This window comes from Panulirus ornatus, chromosome 55, assembly GCF_036320965.1.
Source record: "Panulirus ornatus isolate Po-2019 chromosome 55, ASM3632096v1, whole genome shotgun sequence".
NCBI lineage: Eukaryota > Metazoa > Arthropoda > Malacostraca > Decapoda > Palinuridae > Panulirus > Panulirus ornatus.
The window spans coordinates 23,537,914-23,563,253 of NC_092278.1; the positions used below are offsets into that span (position 1 = coordinate 23,537,914).

A 25,340-nucleotide genomic window follows, 5' to 3' on the forward strand; every position below is an offset into this window, starting at 1 on the left:
CTACCTCGCAAACGCGGGAGACAGCGACAAAGTATAAAAAAAAAAAAAAAAAAAAAAAAAAAAATATATATATATATATATATATATATATATATATATATATTGTACAAAGGCAAAGGGGATAAGAGTGAGTGCTCAAATTACAGAGGTATAAGTTTGTTGAGTATTCCTGGTAAATTATATGGGAGGGTATTGATTGAGAGGGTGAAGGCATGTACAGAGCATCAGATTGGGGAAGAGCAGTGCGGTTTCAGAAGTGGTAGAGGATGTGTGGATCAGGTGTTTGCTTTGAAGAATGTATGTGAGAAATACTTAGAAAAGCAAATGGATTTGTATGTAGCATTTATGGATCTGGAGAAGGCATATGATAGAGTTGATAGAGATGCTCTGTGGAAGGTATTAAGAATATATGGTGTGGGAGGCAAGTTGTTAGAAGCAGTGAAAAGTTTTTATCGAGGATGTAAGGCATGTGTACGTGTAGGAAGAGAGGAAAGTGATTGGTTCTCAGTGAATGTAGGTTTGCGGCAGGGGTGTGTGATGTCTCCATGGTTGTTTAATTTGTTTATGGATGGGGTTGTAAGGGAGGTAAATGCAAGAGTCCTGGAAAGAGGGGCAAGTATGAAGTCTGTTGGGGATGAGAGAGCTTGGGAAGTGAGTCAGTTGTTGTTCGCTGATGATACAGCGCTGGTGGCTGATTCATGTGAGAAACTGCAGAAGCTGGTGACTGAGTTTGGTAAAGTGTGTGGAAGAAGAAAGTTGAGAGTAAATGTGAATAAGAGCAAGGTTATTAGGTACAGTAGGGGTGAGGGTCAAGTCAATTGGGAGGTGAGTTTGAATGGAGAAAAACTGGAGGAAGTGAAGTGTTTTAGATATCTGGGAGTGGATCTGTCAGCGGATGGAACCATGGAAGCGGAAGTGGATCATAGGGTGGGGGAGGGGGCGAAAATTCTGGGAGCCTTGAAAAATGTGTGGAAGTCGAGAACACTATCTCGGAAAGCAAAAATGGGTATGTTTGAGGGAATAGTGGTTCCAACAATGTTGTATGGTTGCGAGGCGTGGGCTATGGATAGAGATGTGCGCAGGAGGATGGATGTGCTGGAAATGAGATGTTTGAGGACAATGTGTGGTGTGAGGTGGTTTGATCGAGTAAGTAACGTAAGGGTAAGAGAGATGTGTGGAAATAAAAAGAGCGTGGTTGAGAGAGCAGAAGAGGGTGTTTTGAAATGGTTTGGGCACATGGAGAGAATGAGTGAGGAAAGATTGACCAAGAGGATATATGTGTCGGAGGTGGAGGGAACGAGGAGAAGAGGGAGACCAAATTGGAGGTGGAAAGATGGAGTGAAAAGGATTTTGTGTGATCGGGGCCTGAACATGCAGGAGGGTGAAAGGAGGGCAAGGAATAGAGTGAATTGGAGCGATGTGGTATACAGGGGTTGACGTGCTGTCAGTGGATTGAATCAAGGCATGTGAAGCGTCCGGGGTAAACCATGGAAAGCTGTGTAGGTATGTATATTTCCGTGTGTGGATGTGTGTATGTACATGTGTATGGGGGGGGTTGGGCCATTTCTTTCGTCTGTTTCCTTGCGCTACCTCGCAAACGCGGGAGACAGCGACAAAGTATTAAAAAAAAAAAAAAAAATATATATATATATATATATATATATATATATATATATATATATTTTATTATTTATTATACTTTGTCGCTGTCTCCCGCGTTAGCTAGGTAGCCCAAGGAAACAGACAAAAGAATGGTCCAACCCACCCACATACACATGTATATACATACACGTCCACACATGCACATATACATACCTACACATCTCAATGTATACATATATATATGCACACAGACATATACATATATACACATGTACATAATTCATACTGTCTGCCCTTATTCATTTTATATATATATATATATATATATATATATATATATATATATATATATATATATATATCTTCCGCAAAGCTTTTACTACCTCTTCTCTGTTTACCAAATCATTTTCCCTAACACTCTCACTTTGCACACCACCTCGACCAAAACACCCTATATCTGCCACTCTATCATCAAACACATTCAACAAACCTTCAAAATACTCACTCCATCTCCTTCTCACATCACCACTACTTGTTATCACCTCCCCATTAGCCCCCTTCACTGAAGTTCCCATGTCTCCCTTGTCTTACGCACTTTATTTACCTCCTTCCAGAACATTTTTTTTTTTTTTTTCTGCCTCCCGCGTTTGCGAGGTAGCGCAAGGAAACAGACGAAAGAAATGGCCCAACCCACCCCCATACACATGTATATACATACGTCCACACACGCAAATATACATACCTACACAGCTTTCCATGGTTTACCCCAGACGCTTCACATGCCCTGATTCAATCCACTGACAGCACGTCAACCCCGGTATACCACATCGCTCCAATTCACTCTATTCCTTGCCCTCCTTTCACCCTCCTGCATGTTCAGGCCCCGATCACACAAAATCTTTTTCACTCCATCTTTCCACCTCCAATTTGGTCTCCCTCTTCTCCTCGTTCCCTCCACCTCCGACACATATATCCTCTTGGTCAATCTTTCCTCACTCATTCTCTCCATGTGACCAAACCATTTCAAAACACCCTCTTCTGCTCTCTCAACCACGCTCTTTTTATTTCCACACATCTCTCTTACCCTTACGTTACTTACTCGATCAAACCACCTCACACCACACATTGTCCTCAAACATCTCATTTCCAGCACATCCATCCTCCTGCACACCACTCTATCCATAGCCCATGCCTCGCAACCATACAACATTGTTGGAACCAACTCTCATTTGCCCTCTTTTTCACCTCTAGCTCCTTTCTCTTGACCTCCTGCCTCTTTCTTTTATACATCTCCCACTCATTTGCATTTTTTCCCTGCAAAAATCGTCCAAATGCCTCTCTCTTCTCTTTCACTAATAATCTTACTTTTTCATCCCACCTCTCACTACCCTTTCTAATCAACCCACCTCCCACGCTTCTCATGCCCAACCCACCTAAATACACATGTATATACATAAACACCCACACATGCACATATACATACCTATACATTTCAATGTATACATACACAGACATATACATATATATACATGTACATATTCATACTTGCTGCCTTTATCCATTCCCCTCACCACCCTGTCACACATGAAAAACAGCACCTCCCTCCCCTAGTGCCAAGAACAGATGAACGTTGGATCATTTACATGCATCCCTTCTCATCCAGACCTCAAGGCTCCTCCCTGTAGTGATCAGACATTCCACCAGCTCATTTATATCCAAGAGTCTCCTTAACACTAGTATATAACCTACAATTCCTGTTGAGCCCCAGCCTCACTCAGCCATGTATAAATTTTTTTTTTTTTTTTTTTCTTTTTATTGTCGCTGTCTCCCGCGTTTGCGAGGTATTTATATAAAGTACTTTATATAAATCTCAAGTATTCCATATTCTGGCTTTTTTCAGCAAATAGCATGTCGAACTGATTGTTTCATTGACAGTGGATATCCCTTGTCTCCCAATTATGTTCCTAACTGCCCGTCAACACTCTTGCATTCAAATCATCCCTCACCGTTACTTAATTCCTTGCATAAAACTGCAGATTCCTTCTCTCCGCTCCTCCCAAAACACTCACCTATATTCCTTACTTCTCTCCCTATCGGGTGTAAGAGAACTAACCATCACCCACCACTCGTAATCTACTTCAGTTTTAACCACAGTATCTGTAGCTAACAACAGAGGCCTTCAAGATAGTTTGTGTACTCTAAGAAGTCCATTCAAAATTGACAGCATACTCTTGTTTCTATAAACAAGGTTTTGATTAAAATTAATGTAAAACTTTATTGGATATTGCCATTTAGGCATATTGTTTTTCTTTGATTTTAAACTTTATAAACAGACTGAAGGCATTGACATAGGCATTCTATTAGTATGTACTTCAGCAAATATTCTTGAGTTATTGTGAACAAAAGCGGTTAGATGAATGTTGTTTCAGTACTTCATTACAGATATGCTGGTGCATTTTCATAATTCAAAAGTAGTCAAGTGCTGAAATTCTTAGAATACTTGAATCCAGTTTACTTTTGATATGAATAAACTTTCTCTTATAGATATTAACTTGCATCGGTTTATAAGAAGCCAGCATGTAGTCTGTCCACTAAGTTTGTTTCTTTTGTGCCATTAACATCTACAGCTAATATTGGTTGAATGAAGTATTCATGGTATCAATGACCTATCTTATTTTTGCCAGTATGTTGGATTTTCTAAGAGTAGTTAAGAAAAAAATTAATCAGTTTGTATTTTATTGTCAGTAACATTGAAAAAATTTTGGGTAATACTTTTATTAACAAAAATGTTCGTACAATCATTTGTACCTAAGGTTACAATTTATACAAAATGATAATCCTTAGGACCTGTTAGTTTTCTCATAAAAGGGAACTGTTGCAAGTTATTGGAGCTAATTATTCATGAGTTCTTGGTCCATGTGCTGAGTGCAAAGGTATATGATCTTAATTACATATGTAATAACACCTGAAGTTCAATATTTTCCAGTTGGTATGTGTGTCAATGATGATGGCCTTAATGACCCTGGCAGTTGATAGTCCTAAAGCCCAACTAGGCAACCACTGTACGGGTTTTCATTTTAGTATCAAATGTACTATGTGATACTATAGACAGTCAGTTCAATTATCAAGACAAAATTCTGATGCCTTTACGTTTTCCATTAGTGTACAATTACTCATGTGGTTTCCATGGGGTGGCTTGTGTTGGAAAGACTTTATACAGTCTTCTCATGTGCACTAATGAATACACAGGGTTTTCACTTATAAATCATGTGCACTAATGAATACACAGGGTTTTCACTTATAAAAGTCAGATTTGAGTCTGAATGAACCCATGAACTCCCCAATTAGCATTTCTAGGAGTATGAACACTTTGTACAATCTAGTGACTTGAAACATTTAGACTCTACATGCCATGATTTAGACGTGCATTCTGGTGTGTTCGTGGATATGGCGAGATGAGTAATTGTCTTCTGCTGTCAATAATATATTCAGATTAAGGTTACCTCTTAAGTTCCTGTTTACTTGTTTAACTGGCTCTCTGCATGGAGTCTTTATTTTTGAGAAGCTATATATTTTAAGGCCAGTTTTGTTTTATTTAATAATTTGTAGTTATGATTTACTCTAATTATTGTCATACAATTTTATCGTATGGTGTTCTTCAAATTTTAAGGCCTCTAACTGTTTTATATTATTATTTGCCAAATAATCCCTTCCTACAGTTACATTAAAGTCATTTAAGTACAGTTTAGGTTTATAATATGATAATTTGATAATTTTGGTGTCCTTTTATATCAGTAACCCTCTTAAGAAATTAAACTCCAATACTGTCCACTCCAGCTGCCTTACCACATAATCTTTCTCTTCACCAAACCCATTTCCATGACTCACTTTGCATACCTGCCCAATCAACACTACATTTGCCACCCTATCATATGACACATTCAACAGTCCTTCAAAATGCTCCATCTCTTCACCTCATTGCTTCCTCTTACCATTTGCCCCTTCACTGATGTTCCCATTAGCTCTCTTGTTTTTCTCTCACTATCAACCTCCTTGAAGTTTACTGATACTAGCTTACTCCAACTCTTATGCCCTGCCCCCTCTTATATATCTCTAATCCTTCCTTTAAGTACTGTCCATAAACCTCTCTTTTCTCTTTACTACGTCATTCCGTCACTCACTACCCTTTCTCACCTGACCACCTCATGTATGCTGCACACTTCTCTAGCACATGCAGACATTGCATAAATACATACATACACACAAACAGACATATAAGTTTGATGTTTGTACTTGGTATGTTGCATTCGAGAGTGGTAATTGTGAGGGTGGTGGCATGCACGGAGCATCAGATTGGAGAAGGAAGAATGTGCTTTCAGGAGTAGTAGAAGATGTGTGGATCAAGGCTTTGTATTGAAGAATGTGAGAGAAATACTTCACAAACAGAAGGATTTGTATGTGGCATTTATGGATCTGGAGAAAGCATATGATACAGTTTCTCTGTGTATTTCTCACACAATTTCGTCAAAGCACACACCTGATCCACACATCATCTACTAGTACTCATGCTATATTTTTCCACCCCAATCTGATGCTCAGTGCATAGCACCATCCTCTCAATCACCACTCTCCCATACATCTATGTTCTGGGGATGAATAATTGAAAATGACAGTGGTAAGACACAGCATATATGCAAGGTTGAGAGACAAGGCAACAAGAGTGTATACTCTCTCCCCACAACACACTAATAGTAAGTATACACAGACAGAATAAATAATCATACTAATGAATTTTTAGTGGAAGGGTTGTCTCACCAAACAGGGAAACGTAAAGAGCTGAATGCAAGGCTTCAAAGTGTATTCAGTGAAGTTATTTTATACTTAATCATTGCTCTTCAGTGTTTCATTATTTGGTGTTCCCTTATATGGTGTCATTGAAAAAATAAATTGAATAATGCAAACACAGAAAAACAAATGTTTCAGAAACTAAACTCAGTAATACATGGCAATTAATCACTAGAGCTAATGTTCACTGCTTTGTGTGGTGTCCACTGCCTGAGGCATCCAGTCTGATGCACATAACTATGGTGGTCATACCACCAGCATTCTTACAATGTAATATTGCATTTAATTTCCCTACATAAAATGAATGGAAAGAACCCGTTGTGTTTGCTGGAAGAAAAGGAGCAGGAAGAGCATCCCTTAGTTGTAAAGTTAGACATTTTGAAGTACTCTGATGTTGGACAAAATGGTGTTGATATTGTCAAAATTCTTAACATGACCATGCACAAAGATTGAAGCAGTATGCCTTCTGTGTGACATCTTTAGATGCAACAAAGATCACTCTTACAGCAGTGAAGCTATGGAGAACATGGAGCAAATGTGTCTTTGTCTTAAATCAAGACCGAATCAGTGTAACATGACCATATTTACAGTATTGTATTTTTATATGAAGACTATTTCAGCTGCATTTCATTTTCACTTAATCAGATTAATAATGTACCTGTATTGCACTGTATGTTTCTTGGCATTTATTAATTTGTGTGAAAATCAGGTTGAGAATTCTGTGGTAAAATGGTTTCACTATATGGTGATTCCACTCACCTGTGTTTTCTAGGAATGCACATATGTAAAGTGACACATATATAATGCCGTTAATACAAACATGATGAAAATTAAGATTGTTCAGTAAGACATAAGTAAGACAAGTTTCTTCATCTATCTAAAGCATAAAAAGACCATGAAACCTTCAGGGACCTCAAGGTGGGTGCTGAAATGCTGTGACAGTCTCCAAATCAACAAAAAAGGGATCAGTTTCATAGGTGTGGAAAAGAATATATGTGGAGTTTGTCTTTACAAAGGGCAATATGAAAGTTACACTGAGCTGCAAACTAATATCTGGTAAGCATGGTTCATAAAATGCTGGAAAAGGAAAGAAGTTTAACTGCAAAGTAGAAAGTGCATATATGAAGGGAAGCATAAGTGCAAAGGACTGGTAAATATCTCTCTAACAGAGTTAAGAAACATAAATATTGTAGTAATACCTTGTGGATTGAGAAGTTAGATTTTTGCAATACATAATGGAGAATATGCGTATGGCAACTTGTAGTTCACATTGTATTTGGAAAATAGTATATGTATATGTCAAGATGTTTCTAACATTCTCTTCATAAGGTTTTTGCTTTATCCATGAACTAAAATATAATTTTTATGTATTCACAAAAATAATGGAAAAAAATGGGTTGTAGAAAGGAAATTGTAAGTGTAACAACTCTTGTGAGCATAAGAAGTTCTACTTACTAGTAATATAAAGCATAATTTTCATATATGCTTTTTTCAACACTATTCTTTTCATGAACCAAAAATTAGAGAAAATGCAAAAGGACAATCAAACTAACACAGCAAACTGGTTCCCCCCTATGCAGCTAAAGTGTTAAAGGCCCCATTCTTTTAATTTACAGTTCAAACACTGAAAAATTAAAGCAACTAAAATTATTTATAACCAATTGATATACAGGTGACACGATAAATGAGACAACTAAAGAAAATACAATTCATTTCATACCACACCAGTATTTCTAAAATGAACTAGAGGTTCAAGATCTCTAAGTAAATGCAGTAGATATATTCATAGCTCAAGAGCTTAAGGTAAATGGAAAGTATTACCATACTGCAATATCTCTAAAAAGATACATTTTGACTTTACAGCAGATGTTCCATGACTGACCAATACATTAATTCTATCAAAACACTGTATAGATGCACATATAACCACTAATCATGAAAATAGTTCTTATTCAAAGAATGTGGTTTTTTTTCACAGTATGGATGCATATACAATCATGAATCATGAAAATATTTCTTATCCAAAGAATGTGGGGTTTTTCAATACTGAAATATTATTCGCTACAAGATCATCTGCTTGTGGTCCTTACAGCTAAAACCTATCCATGGTTTCACCTCCCTGCCCTTTCATATCACTTGCAGTCATTCCCACAGTGAAGTATAAATAAGGAAAACTGAATATCAATGTTTGGAAGAGTGATCAGAGTTTGAGACCCTTGGGAAGACTAATAACACTGCAGTGTGAATGTGGATACACAGTCATCACTTTGAATAATAAACTATAATGAGAAATATCTTTCCACACATCTACACTTCTCTTTTAAATGATTCCCATGGGTGACCAAGATCCAACAACATGTAATGCATCAAAGAATTCAGTGCCTTCCAACATTGTCATGTTATTATACATACTGTAACTATTTTGTTACTTTTGTGTACAATGGATCCTTCTTTGTCAAGTTAACTGACTGTATAACCTAGAGCTGGTTACAAATCTCACTTTTCATTACATTCTAGGCTGGACAGTAGCTAAAACCATCCATAATACCAAAGAAATGCGAGATAATTAAAATTAGGCATACTAGGTAATATCAGAATTTTCTCTTACAACAAATTTTCTTACTTAGTTAATGTAAACTCAGGGGTGTGCCACAGGAGTAGTGGTGAGGTGGGGGAAATATGTAGAATACAATAAAATTAAAAATTATGATTTAAGAATTTTCACAGTTATTCTAACCATTTAACTCCCTTATAAGGAAAAATATATATAGGTATGTAAACTTAACTATTTCAATAATTTACATTAGTGACCAATGATACAATTGTATCCATTTCACCACCTTCCATAAACAATAACATATGTTACGGTGATAAAATTTTCTCTACCTACAAAAGAATATTTATCTGTTCCATTGAACAACAGAACTTTGATTACTGCTACCAGCTTTATAATATTATCAAATATCAAAAATTCTTTTACATTCAAATACTGTTGTTAGTCTCTTAATAAACTGACTTCTCTACATCACCTGTATTCAACTATACGAGAAATCGACTAATTTTAATTATTTAATATTCAATTAACTCAATTTTAAGTTTTCTAATATACAATGTTTTAACATACCTCTCTTGTTAAGAGCTTTTCAATCCTTGACTAAATCCTGTGCACACCCTAAAGACAAACTTATATATATATATATATATATATATATATATATATATATATATATATATATATATATATTGAACCAGGGTGTGTGAAGCGTCTGGGGTAAACCACAGAAAGTTCTGTGGGGCCTGGATGTAGAAAGGGAGCTGTGATTTCAGTGCATTATACATGACAGCTAGAGACTGTGTGAACGAATGTGGCCTTTTGTTGTCTTTTCCTAGTGCTACCTTGCACACATGCAGGGGGAGGGGGTTGTTATTTCATGTGTGGCGGGGTGGCGATGGGAATGAATAAAGGCAGACAGTATGAATTATGTTTATGTGTATATATGTATATGTCTGTGTGTGTATATATATGTATACGTTGAGATGTATGTATATACATGTGTATGGGGGTGGGTTGGGCCATTTCTTTCGTCTGTTTCCTTGCGCTACCTCGCAAACACGGGAGACAGCAACAAAGCAAAATAAATAATATAAACAATATATATATCTGTGTGTGTGTGTATATATATATATATATATATATATATATATATATACAGACATATACACATATACACGTGTACATAATTTATACTGTCTGCCCTTATTCATTCCCGTCGCCACCCCGCCACACATGAAATGAAAACCCCTTCCCCCCCATGTGCGCGAGGTAGCACTAGGAAAAGACAACAAAGGCCACATTCGTTCTCACTCAGTCTCTAGCTGTCATGTATAATGCACCGAAACCACAGCTCCCTTTCCACATCCAGGCCCTGCAAAACTTTTCATGGTTTACCTCAGACGCTTTACATGCCCTGGTTCAAGCCATTGACAGCATGTCAACCCTAGTATATATATATATATATATATATATATATACAAACAAAGTGCATATGAACACGCATCTTCATAGAACATACAAACCTCCCACAGCCAGGACCCAACTCGAAACCTCTGTGCAACAGGCGGAGCACTACTGCTAGGCTATGATCGCCTGTAATAGGGAAATGACTATTCGGATACTATGTACTCGAATACCCTTCGTCTCACGTCTGTGAGCAACGGGGCCTACACCAATCATTTCCCATCAAACTCATACAGCCAGCAGACAGCTTTTTACTGAACCTAACTGTACAATGCGGAGGTATATGAATACGAACAAAGTGCATATGAACGCGCACCTTCATACAACATACAAACCTCCAACAGCCATGATATATATATATTCTTGAAACTCATTTTTGTTATTGTACTTGAACAACTTCATTTCTATCATGTCACTACATTCTTCTACACTCCTCTATTTATTACCTCGGATAATTCATATGCAGTGACCTAAAGACTTAAGACACCTTCATTTTCTTGTCAAAGTAACAAATTTTGCAGGATGAAAAGGGAGCAACAACTTTACCAGCATAAAAAGACATATACAGAATCAACTGCATCATATTTCATGTACCTTCATTATGTCAGATGAATTTAATGCAGGTAAAGTGTTTAGAAAAAACTGTACAGTGACCACAGCACTTTAAATGAGACAGTAACCCTTTCACTGCAATAGTTCTATCATCATCTAGATACTCAGTGAGAGGGTATTCCCAAAAATTCTATAATACGTCTCCATAAGTTTGTTATGATAGTTAACTAGACAATAATTTTCTTAATAAAATAATATACAACTCAACCTGGTCAGACACTGTTTACACATGCTATGCACCCTTTAACTCATACTTCTGCAATGCCAAGTATACAAGGTACTCCAAGAGTATTTTCAGGCATACAAAGTAGATGCATGGTATTTTTGGAAGTTTTTGTCATGAAAGAAACCAACCAAAGTTATTCATTGGTAATATCAATTATCTTGTACAAGTGACATAGCTTTAGAAATTATTATATGACGTGGATGCATATCTTGTACAGATTTCCTTCCACATATACTGACCAGTGCATGGAAAAATTTAGGTTGTAGTGTCTACTAACAATACACAGGATACCATTACAAGTATTAATGGCTATCTATATACATCTCAGCTGCAGTGAACAGAAAAAGATTACCAAACACATACTCCCTAGCAAATCTGAATGGTTTATGCTGTGATTAGACACAAAAGGAAACAGAATATGCATGACAATTACACTAGAAAGGACAAAGAACGAATATCTTAACAAACAAGAGAAAATAAAAAGACTAAAGAAATGTACATTAAATTGTAATAACATTTTTCTACATATGTCGTAATATTTCTACTAAGAAATAAATGATACATTTCAAAGTTTTCTGATAATTACCAATCATGATTTTTTAAGAATACAAACTAAAAAGATAATTAAGTTTTAAGGTATGCAGGTAACAAAATGCTCAGAGATCACTTTGCATGATACTCTGCTTAACAAAAAAAATGACTTAAGTGAAGTATGAAGTACATGAACAATTATGCTATTAAATGTGAAATGATGTAAATGTATTTTAAAGCATAAGTTTCTATTACTTTGTACAAATGCTGTGGGGAGTGAGAATGTAAAAGAAGAGATGTGGTAGTAAGAACTGTATGACTGATAGAACTGATCAGAATGAGCTGAAATAACTTGGAAATATGGAGAGAATGAGCAAAGAAAGGTATACATGTCAGAAGTGGAGGGAGGAAATGGGTGGAGAACACTAAAAACAAGATGGAAGGATAGAGTAAAAGAGATTGAAAAGTAGCAGGATGTCTACAGATCCAGGATGGTGAGACATATAACATGGGTTGGAACTAACTGCATTGATGTGGTATAGAGGGAGTGATATGCTGTTAATGGGCTGAAGCAAGGCATGTTAAGTTAAGATTGTTTGTGGGACATATTTGTTGATGGTAGGCTCTGTTTTCGTTGAATTATGCATGACAGCCACAGAGTACATGTGTGTAAGTTAGGCCAGTGTTCGTTTGTTTCTGACACTACTTTGTTAGAAAAAAAAAAAACACGTGTATAAAATAAAAAGAGGTTTTCAGTTTAAACATACTTCAAGGCACCAGTAAACAAGTAAAAAAATAAATAATGCCTAGTCCCAGTTAAATGCAATAGTTTTCAAATTTTTTTTACCAAATGGCCTGGATCATGTTTGGAAGAAATGTGCTTTTTAATTTTTCTAAAGTGTGTCACTGTAATGTTGACATATTAATTCTATCATGGATTTAATGTCAGACAACCCATATTAGTTGCAGTAAAAGCAGATGTTCGAGAATTTTCTAATGTTAGGCTTTCCTTTTCCTATGGGTACATCAATTACTATATAATCATGCACAAACAGTACGGTAACCTCAGTTCACCTCATTTAATCCTTCTGTGAAGCACTGGCTGTGTTGAAAATTTTCACCAGCTCTTACTATATTTACAAAGAATGTACTCAAACAAGTTTCACTCAGTCCATATACACCATATTTTTACAACATTTACATTATTAATCATTTCACTCAAACCTAAAGAAACCCCTGAATCCACTCATTGATATCTAGGTGTGCACTGCATTACTCTTACAATGGGTTTGCACTTTTATTACCAGTACTGGTATTTTCAGTCCAAATATTCTTGTACCCAATCCCCCAGTTTATTAATGCACAATCTACCTATCTATGGTATTACATACATTCACTTTTTCACATTAACATAGTAACCCTCAAAACAAACATTTCATGTAAAAAATCAATAAAACAATATGAAAAAAAAATGATACACCCTATGGTGATTTCACAATACATCAAAGGCATAAGAAAAGTGAAAAGAAACAAAGGTGACATGTAAAATGAATGTGGTAAAGGAACAGAATTTAAAACTAAAGTACAAGGAGTGAGGCATAGGAAGACATACAAACTAGTGAATAATGAGTCAAGGGTACACTGTGAAAGCATATGAAAGGAGGTCCTGGAAAGAAGCTTACAGACCAAAGCATATGCAAAATAGGATCTTTCTTGGGAATGTAGTGGCCTAAGGCCCCTTGGAATCACGTCAAGCCTCGAAAATTATCAGTTTTTTTTACTGATTCTGGAGGTGACAATGCTGACATAAACATATTATTTGCAGATAAAATAGTCCAGATAGTTATTCTTGTCGAGTCCCTCTAGCAACTCATGCTCAACATTAAATACCCCTGCCAGTGCATCTGTGTGAACTGATTATTTACTGATGTATGGGAAAATCTCAAGTGAAAATCTAGAGCCCCTAAAATTACATTAGGTCTCTTAAAGTTTTTACTGTTCCATTCCCTGATATGCATATGGTATGGACTGTAATGTAGCCAAAACAATGCCCGGCTACATGTTATCTATGACTCGTAGAAAAAATTATCTTTGTAGTAATTCCACTATAATGGACAGCACATCCTTTCCTAAGACACAGAAAAATGAGAGAGAGGAAAACTGTGCAGATTTGAATTCCTTCTTTAAGTAAACTAGATCATACATGTCCACCTCATCCCCTAAATGATCCATTCTTAATGACAATTGAAACAAGTTAACATATGACACCATAATACAGTATTTACTTGATATGATAATACTTGATTAATGTAAGTCACTAACTATCTACATCCAATGAAATAACTGTAAAAGAAAACTATGCTAAGAATTTATGGATAGTCGAGGAAACAAATGAGAATATGAAGATAAAAATGGTCAGAACTAAAACAATATATATATATATATATATATATATATTTTTTTTTTCATACTATTCGCCATTTCCCACGTTAGCGTTAAGAACAGAGGACTAGGCCTTTGAGGAAATATCCTCACCTGGCCCCCTTCTCTGTTCCATCTTTTGGAAAATTAAGAAAAAAAAAACAAGAGGGGAGGATTTCCAGCCCCCTGCTCCCTCCCCTTTTAGTCACCTTCTACAACACGCAGGGAATACGTGGGAAGTATTCTTTCTCCCCTATCCCTCTCTATATATATATACATATATATATATATATATATATATATATATATATATATATATATATATATATATATATATATATAAAGCACACAGTAGTATAAGGTATCAAGTAAATATTTTTTTAATATAGGCTTGATTATAAATAAAATACCAATAAAGGGAACATTCATACAAGAAAAAATAAGTCTGCTAACACATGGAGTGCATTGTAGTCAGTTGACAGCTAAAATTATGGTTTTCCATAGGTTGAAAGAAATAACCAAAATAAAAATTTTGGATATCATAGAACTACTTGCATGGAATATTAGGGACATTACAACCTAAAAAATAGATGATTATCAAAATATCTGGAATTCTTGTGACCACAGAACTTTTCAAGCCTAAAAGTTATACTTTCCCCAATTTTCAACCACACATTGTTACTTATGACAGCACTTCATCTTACACCTAACAAGGGGTTACAGATGGCACCTTCACATTCATGTTCATCCAAAAGGCACAGATTTGAGAGCATATACACTCTTTAAGGATGTTTGTGAATCATCAGTGTAGAATCTATGAGCACAGAACACTCTGAAAATGAGACTTTATAGGCTGTAATATACAATTGGCTGGGACACTTCATCTTTTATCCCAATGTTTTGCACCAGTTAGTAAAATGATAACAGCACAGAATCTTCACAGTGGTTGTACAGACTAGACACATAAAATTTTCTCTTAACTGAACAAACTTAAGATAGAATTGGCATATGCCATTGGCTTCATTGGCGGATGTGGCTGAAAAAGAAAATGAAATGAAACATTTCCATTAACTTGAGTATCTTGGTAATAATGATTTAATATTAAATGTAAGAATGACGAAGTATGTTTATCTAAATACACCAGAACATTAATAATTCACAATATATTTCCAAAAGGTATAAGGAAATTTGCTTAAATTTCTTTGGTTAAGTTTCCACAGAATTAAAAGCAGTGTTGGTGAGCCATATTAAGTGTTGGAGATACACAAAATATGTTGCAATAACACATAAAGAAGAAACTTTTTTTTAGCTCATGAAGGAATCATTGATATAATGCAGGAGGTGGAAGTCAGGCTGCAACAGTAAAACTATACAAATCTGTGATTAAATAACTCCCAGTTTATGAAAATTTGTAATGGCATCCAAATTTTATTTTGAAACTGGAAAGAAATGAGAAAATTATATTAAGTGAATGAAGAAAAAAAGATTAAGGAAGATGTTTCATTTTCTGTAAATGAATTGTTTGGTCTCTGGTAAAACCTTGAATCCACTAGGACAGGCTGTGTGGATCATTCTATTGGTGAAATCAAATGAAAATGAAGGCCATTCAAGTAGCTTGTTAAAGCAGGCATGATGCACCTAATTATCCTTTGCTAACCATTCAAAGACCCTTCCTACAGGGAAAGATAAGAAGAAATGGCCAGTCATTATTGAGCCATTATATCTTCCAAAATGAGAGGGGAAAGAGGAAGAAACTTGGTAAAGCACCTACCCATGCACATATACTTTATATACAAACACACACCCACATAATCATCACAGACCCTGATACCTAAAACAAGGTTGGTCTGTTGGTGTTGGAGTAGAATCATTTGCTTTCAAGTGATGACAGACCTGTCTCTTAAAAGAAAAGAAAATATGAGTAGGAAAGGACAGAAAGCTGACAATGAATCAGACAATCCTCAAGATGCCAAAGCTCATGCAAAATATGAACCTCTCCTGTTTCTGAAATGTTTTCTCAGTATGGAGTTTACATACTTCCAACAATTTCAAGTTGGGGTGATAAGGCAGACAGAGAGGTATGTAAACACCTTTTTTTTGTGAAAAATCTAAATACCTTAAATAACCTAAACATATACTATGCATAACCAAGGTACATATTAGACAAAAACCATGATACAAATCATAATTAACCGAGATATATACAGGTCATATGAAGCGTCCAGGGTAAAGCATTGAAAGTTCTGAAAGGTCTGATTGTGGACAGGGAACTGGTTTTGGTGCATTACACATGAAAGCTAGAAAATGGATGTGAGCTGATGTGACATTTCTTTTCATCTGTTCCTAGCACTACCTAGCTAATGAAAGAAATGGCGATCAAGTATAAAGAAAAAATACATAGTAAACCTTCTTAGTTTTGCAGGATGAGAACCCAAGTTAAACTAAGGGGGGAAAGAGGATTAAATCATCCTATTATCCCTAAAAAATTATTAGTAACAGTTAAATCATCCTATTATCCCTAAAAAATAATTAATAACAGTATCTAATATTAAAGTGTACCTAAGGACATTATCCCTGCATGAAAGAAAGCCAACCTAAAAGAGATAAAAGCAAGAAAATGCAATAATTTGTTACCTGAATGAGGAAGTGGTAGAGAGAATCCTGATGGTGGAACCCAGGGACACTCTAAAGGGCTTAAAGGAATTAGTATGTGAAGAATGAATATAATGAATACATTTCTCTGAATCTGGGTCACAATGAAAGAAAGCCTTGAGATGAATATCATCTAATAGGAAACAAAGTGCAGGAATCTCACATAAGAGGGACTTAGCATTTGATGCTGTACCTAACCTGTTACCAGAGCTCCACCTTCAGAAGGATGCAAAGGGCACAAATCGTCTGCTGGCAAATATCAGATATCCTTTAAAATACATGAAAAAGGTAAAGTTCATAAGACTATTTACAGCATATATTTGGCCTAAAGTAGAGTATACTTCTCAAGCTTGGTCACTGCACTTAAAGTAGCACAGAGAACTAATAGAGAAAATCCAAAGGAAAGCAACAAAGATGGTTCCAGACTTATGAGAAACAAGTTACTGGTACAGTGAAATGTTAGAGACCATAAACGTACCATGGAAAAGAATAAGAGAAGACCTGATAATTACCTTCAATTTGCTAAACCAGTTTGATGATGTTCCTTGACTGATTTAAAGACCACTAACCATAAAAAATTAAGAATTAAATGTGTTAGAAAAGGCATAAAAAATTACACATGGATGAAGATTTTGATATGTTAAGATGTAAAATGTATGTCAGACGATTTACCTGGTCAGGAGAAAAGGTACAAAATGAGGCAGACTGCAGAAGAGTTACAATGTAGTGAGTGAACTGATTTGTGCTAGGGATACTCATGATTATGAATTGGATGCAATGGAAGTATTCTATATTCAGAGATGGTGTGGATGGAGACTGATCTCACATATCATGTGTGAAGTGAAAAAGTAAGAAGCTCTTTAATGACTGTGGAGGTCTATGCTCAACTTTAATATACTGTATTGGGCATGGGTTGAGAGATTACAATGGAAACAGGAATCCGATACACAAACAGAAAAAGATGGATACAGAGACAAAGAGTAGTGAAAAAGAGAAAAACAAACTGAGAGACAGATAAAAAGAAACGGAATGGTGCGAGTCTCTAATATACAAATCAAGTGCGATTTCTCTAAGCTCTGCATGAACGATTACAAATATGCAGCCATTTCCTGTTTATACAGCAAGTAGATGCTTACTAAACAGTTGACCAACAGTAAGATTGCTATATGTTTGAAGTTTTTGATGAAAACTCTTAAAGAAAATTCAGCCACCAATGAAGTTAATCTTGTGAATTATCAAGGTTCTCTTGAAGGAATAAAACAGATCACAAAAAAAAAAGAATATACTGTCTTGAACAGCAGAAAGTATAAGGAAATGCGTTCCATTCTTAAATTTAGGTCACTTAAATGTATAAAAGGGATTACTTTATATTCTATACTTAATATAAAGCTGGATTTCATTCACAAGAGCGGTAAAAAAAATAAACTATAAATACTATAACTTACCACAGCTTCATATGTTGTATATCTGGCCTTCAAATCTTTACCATTCATAGTGATAAAGGATCCTTTGTTGCCCATTGTATCACTGAAAGGAGAAAAAGCAATAAAGTTATTTATTACAACGTTCAGTAATGGGTCGGATCATAGTTTAGCCTCTATCAAATTTCTATTAAAAGAGTATTTGTAAACAGTACTATATATATCTATATAATGTCAGTATCTACATAAGTTTTATATTCTCTCTACACAGGTGGGTAGCTTCACAGTTTTCACACTTAAAAAAAAAACCTGTTCTACCTAAGAAAACAAAAGGTTGTGCTTCATTACCTATGATAATGTTCAGTGCTTTACCTTCCAAAGTAAATGGATAAAGAAAGTGAGTACAGAAATGGTACAAGAATAAACTTTCATAGCATAAATTTTCATCTGTATGTGCTCCCAGGTTTATTTGAACCTAGGACAGATGAACTATACATATTAGTGGTCTTCATCATCACCAATGACATAGAACCTATGGTTAACTATAAAAACAAATATAGGAAGCCAAGATCTGGAGAAAAAAAGCATAAGTTCAATGATCTTGTCACAAGAGGTTCTGTAAGTCACTCGTAAGAAAGTAGGGGAGGCATTGACAAAAAAAAATCTACTTATAATTTCTACTGCTGCCCCTACCATACAGCATGGAATCTGAATGTCCTACAATGAAAAAGGCCTTTGCACTGCTAAATATAGTCCAACAAACAAAACAATCTCCTTCACCCACTCACTCAATTTGTCTTCCAATTTTGATCTCTTGACTCTTTTGTACCTGTACCAGTCTATTACAACTAAATGTCCTCTTTTCCCAACCAATTTCAAACAGTTCCTACATCTTGCAGATTCTTCATTATTTGATTTGTCCATCTTCAGTTAATATTCCATATACTGAGGACCATTTCTCAAACATGACCCTAACTTGCTTCATTGTCTTCAAATTCAACTTCCTCCTTTGCCCTCAGCATTTTATGCAAGCTCTAAATGGAAATATCCTTATTCAAGACAATCATTCCTGCCTTTCACTCACCAATCTAATACCTGTAGCAGTCCTTTTATAAACAGTCTTTCTCTGCACCAGAAATGAACATCTGGTCATACTAATCACCCCTCTTAAAATAAACTTCACAAAAGGCACAGTTAATGACATCAGCAGAATGAGTAGAGAACAACATACCATACAGTATTATGTAGTTTAATTTTCCCAAAAAAATATTTATATCCTAAAATTTGAAGATTGTGAGTTTACATATAAGTAAACAGAGCTAAGATTGAGTTCAAAGTATAAATGTACTGCAGTTATGATAATCTAGATATGTTAATCTGGAATATTCAGTACCATTTTCCCCCTATGTGTTATATCCTATGAATTTCCCAGTAACTTAGCAAGAAATTTTTTACTTTTTACAAATGCTATGGATAGAGTTGTGCGGAGGAGGGTGGATGTGCTGGAAATGAGATGTTTGAGGACAATATGTGGTGTGAGGTGGTTTGATCGAGTAAGTAATAATAGGGTAAGAGAGATGTGTGGTAATAAAAAGAGTGTGGTTGAGAGAGCAGAAGAGGGTGTTTTGAAATGGTTTGGTCACATGGAGAGAATGAGTGACGAAAGATTGACCAAGAGAATATATGTGTCAGAGGTGAAGGGAACAAGGAGATTGAGAGACCAAATTGGAGGTGGAAAGATGGAGTGAAAAAGATTTTGAGTGATCGGGGCCTGAACATGCAGGAGGGTGAAAGGTGTGCAAGGAACAGAGGGAATTGGAATGATGTGGTTTACCAGGGTCGACGTGTTGTCAATGGATTGAACCAGGGCATGTGAAGCGTCTGGGGTAAACCATGGAAAGTTCTGTGGGGCCTGGATGTGGAAAAGAAGCTGTGGTTTCGGTGCATTATTACATGACAGCTAGAGACTGAGTGTGAATGAACGAGGCCTTTGTTGTCTTTTCCTAGCGCTACCTTGCACACATGAGCGGGGAGGGGGTTGTTATTTCAGGCGTGGCGAGGTGGCAATGGGAATGAATAGGAATGAATAAAGGCAGACAGTATGAATTTATGTACATGTGTGTATATGTATATGTCTGCGTGTGTATATATATGTATACGTTGAGATGTATAGGTATGTATATTTGCGTGTGTGGACATGTATGTATATACATGTGTATGTGGGTGGGTTGAGCCATTCTTTCATGAGTTTCCTTGCGCTACCTCGCTAATGCAGGAGACAGCGACAAAGCAAAATAAAAAAATAAAAAATAATACAAATACCTATACGTTGAGATGTATAGGTATGTATATTTGCGTGTGTGGACATGTATGTATATACATGTGTATGTGGGTGGGTTGAGCCATTCTTTCATGAGTTTCCTTGCACTACCTCGCTAATGCAGGAGATAGCGACAAAGCAAAATAAAAAAAATAAAAAATAATACAAATGATATATCCAGATAAATCAATCTGCTCATGCTTTTTCATTGAAAAGAAAAAATATAAGTTCATATGTAATTCAGTATAAAGATAAATATTCACTATCATTCAGATCAACTCATTCCTTTCACATGCTTCTTACTACATGGAAGAAACTGGGAATTTGTTTCAGTGACAGCCACACCAATATGGACTACTGCTGGGGTCCTGACACTTGAATATGTGAAGCTGGTCCCTAACTAAGTATATGGTGTCTGGGAAAGGCTCTGCACAGTCATTCTGATTTTAATCTGATATAAAGTATGTACATATTAAACAGAGATATGAAGAAATGGCTCCATGCATATACCAAGGTCTTACCAGTAATTTGGTGCCGAAAACACCGTAATACATTTTCCATCGTGGGCTATTTCATACCCCTCTGCTTTGACTTCATGGGATCGAATAATATATTCTAGGTTATTCTTCTCTAGAAATCTCTTGGTGACATCTGGACCAAATTGGATACCTACACCACGTTTGCTTGGAGCTCGACCTAACCCAGGCATGGGGTCACTCCATAATAACTCGCACATAATACCTGATGAATATGTTTACTTCAGTTACAATGCATCACAGTTCATAATTATATTTCTTTTAATATTTTAAATATTACTCTCAGATTCATGAAAAACCACCAAATACATGAAATAGCAATCAAATCTAGAAAAGGACCCACAAATATTGTAAGATGAAATGCATTAAATATTCTTATGATTCAAGACTAAGACTTGTTCACTTTATGAGATAAAATTCAAGATTAAGGAAATGCAATCAAATGACCTTCTTCTGGAGGTTGTCTATTCCTGTCTGTTTTTCTTATATCATCTAAGGTGACATTGTCTTCAGAGAAGAGTCCTCCATGCATTACCTGTCAACAAGTAAGTTTACATAATTACCAATGTGCAAAAGGATGGGATATATTACCCAAAATGGAGCAGGCTTGAAAATTCCTGCGTTTATGGTAGCACCAGGAAACAGACGAAGAATGGAGATTAAGTAAGATAAATGAAATAATATACATAAACGCCCATACACGCACATATACATACATATACATATCAACATATACACATATACATACATACACAGACATGCATATATGAACATGTGCATATACATACTTACTTGCCTTCATCCATCCTGGTGCTACCCCGCCCCACAGGAAACAGCATCGATACCCTCTGCTTCAGCTTGGTAGCGCCAGGAAAACAGACAAAAAGGCCTCATTTGTTCACACTCAGTCTCTGGCCGTCATGTGTAATGCACCAAAACCACAGTTCCCTATCTACAGCCAGGCCCCACAGACCTTTCCATGGTTCACCCCAGATGCTTCACATGCCCTGGTTCAGCACATCGACCCTGGTATACCACATCGTTCCAATTCATTCTATTCCTTGCATGCCTCTCACCCTCCTGTATGTTCAGGCCCTGATCGCCAATCTTTTTCATTCCATCCTTCCACCTTCAATTTGGTCTCCTGCTTCTCCTTGTTCCCCTCATCTCTTACACATATATCCTCTTTGTCAATCTCTCCTCACTCATTCTCTCCACATGTCCAAACCATTTCAACACGCCCTCTTCTGCTCTCTTAACCACACACTTTTTATTTCCACACATCTCTCTCACCTTTTCATTACCACTGTGATATATTTCTAGGAAGGACTGATACTTCAGGTTATCAGGCAAGGGCCCAATGAATAATAAATGCGACTAGAACTATACGAATTAAGAAACAAAGTATAAGGTAACAAACAATAATTAACTCTATGTTCATATTCAGATTTGTTTTTCTACCCAGAAACTCTGTGAACATTGCCACCAACAGATGGCAGCACTGAGGCCTTTCTTGAAACTCCTGATAGAGTATGCACTTATTTTCCTCCAGAACGAAGATGGCTAAAGACACTGAAAGTAACAGGATTAGAAAGATGTTGCATGACTTCCTGTGATAGTGAACATGAGGACAATATGATGAGGCTGAACAGAGTCTGCATATCTTGGCCACAGACTACAACGAAATCCAGGCATACATGCACATGGAGCAAAAAGGGCCGAAAGATCCGCTACAAAATCCACAAACATTTTAGGAACTTTTGTTTCTCTATATCATACATGTAAGTTTTGGTATTTCAAAGACAAAAATGAACCTTTACAAGATGGGAGAGTGAAGTATGCACAAAATGGCAAGGCAAGAGGTACAGGCTGTGTGAAAATGAAAGCTTTCCTGGAGTTGTTATTGTTGAAAGGCAATTTTCAGAGAAAAGGAATTTAGATGATCTATGCTGTACAGATGATATGGGCATGAAAATCTTCCAAGGAATAATGTGTCTTTACTGTTTCAGATTTCTCATGATTTAAGATATGATGAAGGAAAATGTCCTGCAAGCAGGTTATTCAATAGAGTTACCCCATTCACAAATGTTTCTGAAAATTTTTTGAGAATTGCTTGATGAATTATTCTCCCTCACAGTGTGCTGCTGTTGATACAATGCTCTTACTTTTCTAGAGTTGCTGCCCAATCAGGTAATATGCCAAATAAACCTGCCAAGTGTGGTGCAGAGATATCAGTTATAGCCGATATCACAACATACTTGTATTCAAAATGAAGATTTAAATAGGTAAGCAGCCAGTTGGACAATTCAAGGTAGAAAATTCTCCAGTAACTGTTGTCCCCAGGATAATGCTCCTATCTCAGGACCAGGCAGAAATGTGACAGTAGACAATCGGTTCACCAGTTTCAGGTTTATATAAAACTTGCTGTGTTAATGAGGACTCGCCTCCTATGATCATCGTAAAACAAGAAATTAGCAGATGCTTATTGCAGGTCCTAAGATCATTTGACAATCCGCCCAGCCCTTTGATATCATGGCACAAACGTGAGATGACACCAAGCTATTACCCTTCCTCATTCCCTGGCCAACAACTGGTGCCTGTGTTTAGAACACATCTTTTTTTCCAAAAATGAAAGAGGAAATGAAGGGAATGGGAAATAAATGAATGTCCACAAGTTCTGCCAAGAGTATTGGTTTTTATCTTTGAAAACACACATTTCTCTCCAACAGATACAGCCACACCAGTATGAGAGCATATCTACATTAAGTATGGATTTCAGAGAAAAACATTAACAAAACTGAAGAAACGACCTACCCTTAATGGAAACTGATCCCCATTCTGAACTATTCAGTTTCCTCGCCCACCTGGTATGCTATGAACTTCTCCATCCTGAGATAAAGAATCCCATGCTAGTAAGCTAGTAAGCTAGTAAGCATCCTTCAAATCCAAGTCCTACATAGATTATTGTGGATACTTCAATTGTAGTAATTTTGAAATTTCAACATTACACTTATTTAAATCAAAAGATTTAAAACTATGTAAAGTGAAAAGGAAAAGTTCAAACACTAAAAATAAAAAGTAAAGGTTAAGCTAATCACCAAAAGAGTCAAATGTTCCTATCATATTGAAGCAGATGATGCCAGTGATGTCTCCATATACAATAGTTTTCAAAATGCAAAATAATCAATATTTCTACCATGGAAAACCTATTTTAGAAGACACAATATCCTTCTAACATCTCTGAAGGCCAGAAGCAAAAATTAACAAACCACAAAATGACATAAAGCAATGATCAGTAGATCCAAACTTCTGAATTATAAATGTGGAAATGATTGAATAAGCATAACAGCCTGGCACCACCTCATCTCCTTTCTATGACATTGTAAGCCTGGACAGATTGCTGTGCAGTTACTTAATCCTTTTAAACTAACATTTTACAGCCTCATAGATTTAAAGAAGATTAAAGAGAAGAGGGTGAATCCTCATGGATGTATCACATTCTGGAGGATACAGCAATGTTTTAATTTGTCAATGACCAAGTGGTCCCTACAATGCTCATAAGGCTCTGTCCATAGGTGGGAAAATAAGTTACGTTCATATGAATTTAAGAAATAAAAACAATCAAAGAAGTATGAAATTATTATGGATAACTGCAAAACAGAGGGCATCAATTATAACAGATGATGTAAAATCAAAGATCTTTCAGTAGCAGGAAGCATATCCTTCATATTACATGGAAAAATAATCGTTAACTGTTACTGATAACTTCTAACACTGCAACATCATTACTATTACATTTCCACTAAACAGAATGTAAAAAGGATCAAAAGTCATCGATAAAATATTAAGGAGAATCAAACATTACATCGTGTTAGTAAAACCGAGAACAACTCAACATATGGAATGACTTGCATTTGTGAAATGTCAAATCACATCCACAACTGCTTTCATAATATGGCTACAAAAACAATGATAGCACTGCATGGGACTGAGTAAAGAGTTTCATCACTACAACTTTTCAGACACAGGATTTGCATGTGCTGTGATTAGCACCATGATGTATCATGTTAGAAATACATAAATACAATTACAGATCCCGTATTTTATTAGTTCTATTAAGAGGTGACATGATGTCCAATGCTCTTAATAAGGTCAT

At 36.0% G+C, this 25,340-nt stretch overlaps 1 protein-coding gene across 1 annotated transcript in view; it reads right to left on the reverse strand.

Annotated features, from left to right (window-relative positions):
- Positions 1-3,391: 3,391 nt before the first annotated feature.
- The window catches only part of LOC139765567 (serine/threonine-protein phosphatase 5-like), a 44,227-nt gene continuing 22,278 nt past the window's right edge, over positions 3,392-25,340 (reverse strand). The window contains exons 7-10 of the mRNA XM_071693137.1: positions 21,632-21,719; positions 21,170-21,389; positions 18,353-18,434; positions 3,392-15,291 (exon numbers count right to left, since the gene is read on the reverse strand). Of these exons, the coding sequence (XP_071549238.1) occupies positions 15,232-15,291; positions 18,353-18,434; positions 21,170-21,389; positions 21,632-21,719 (450 nt within the window). The 3' untranslated portion in view covers positions 3,392-15,231. The remainder of the gene's footprint in view (positions 15,292-18,352; positions 18,435-21,169; positions 21,390-21,631; positions 21,720-25,340) is intronic.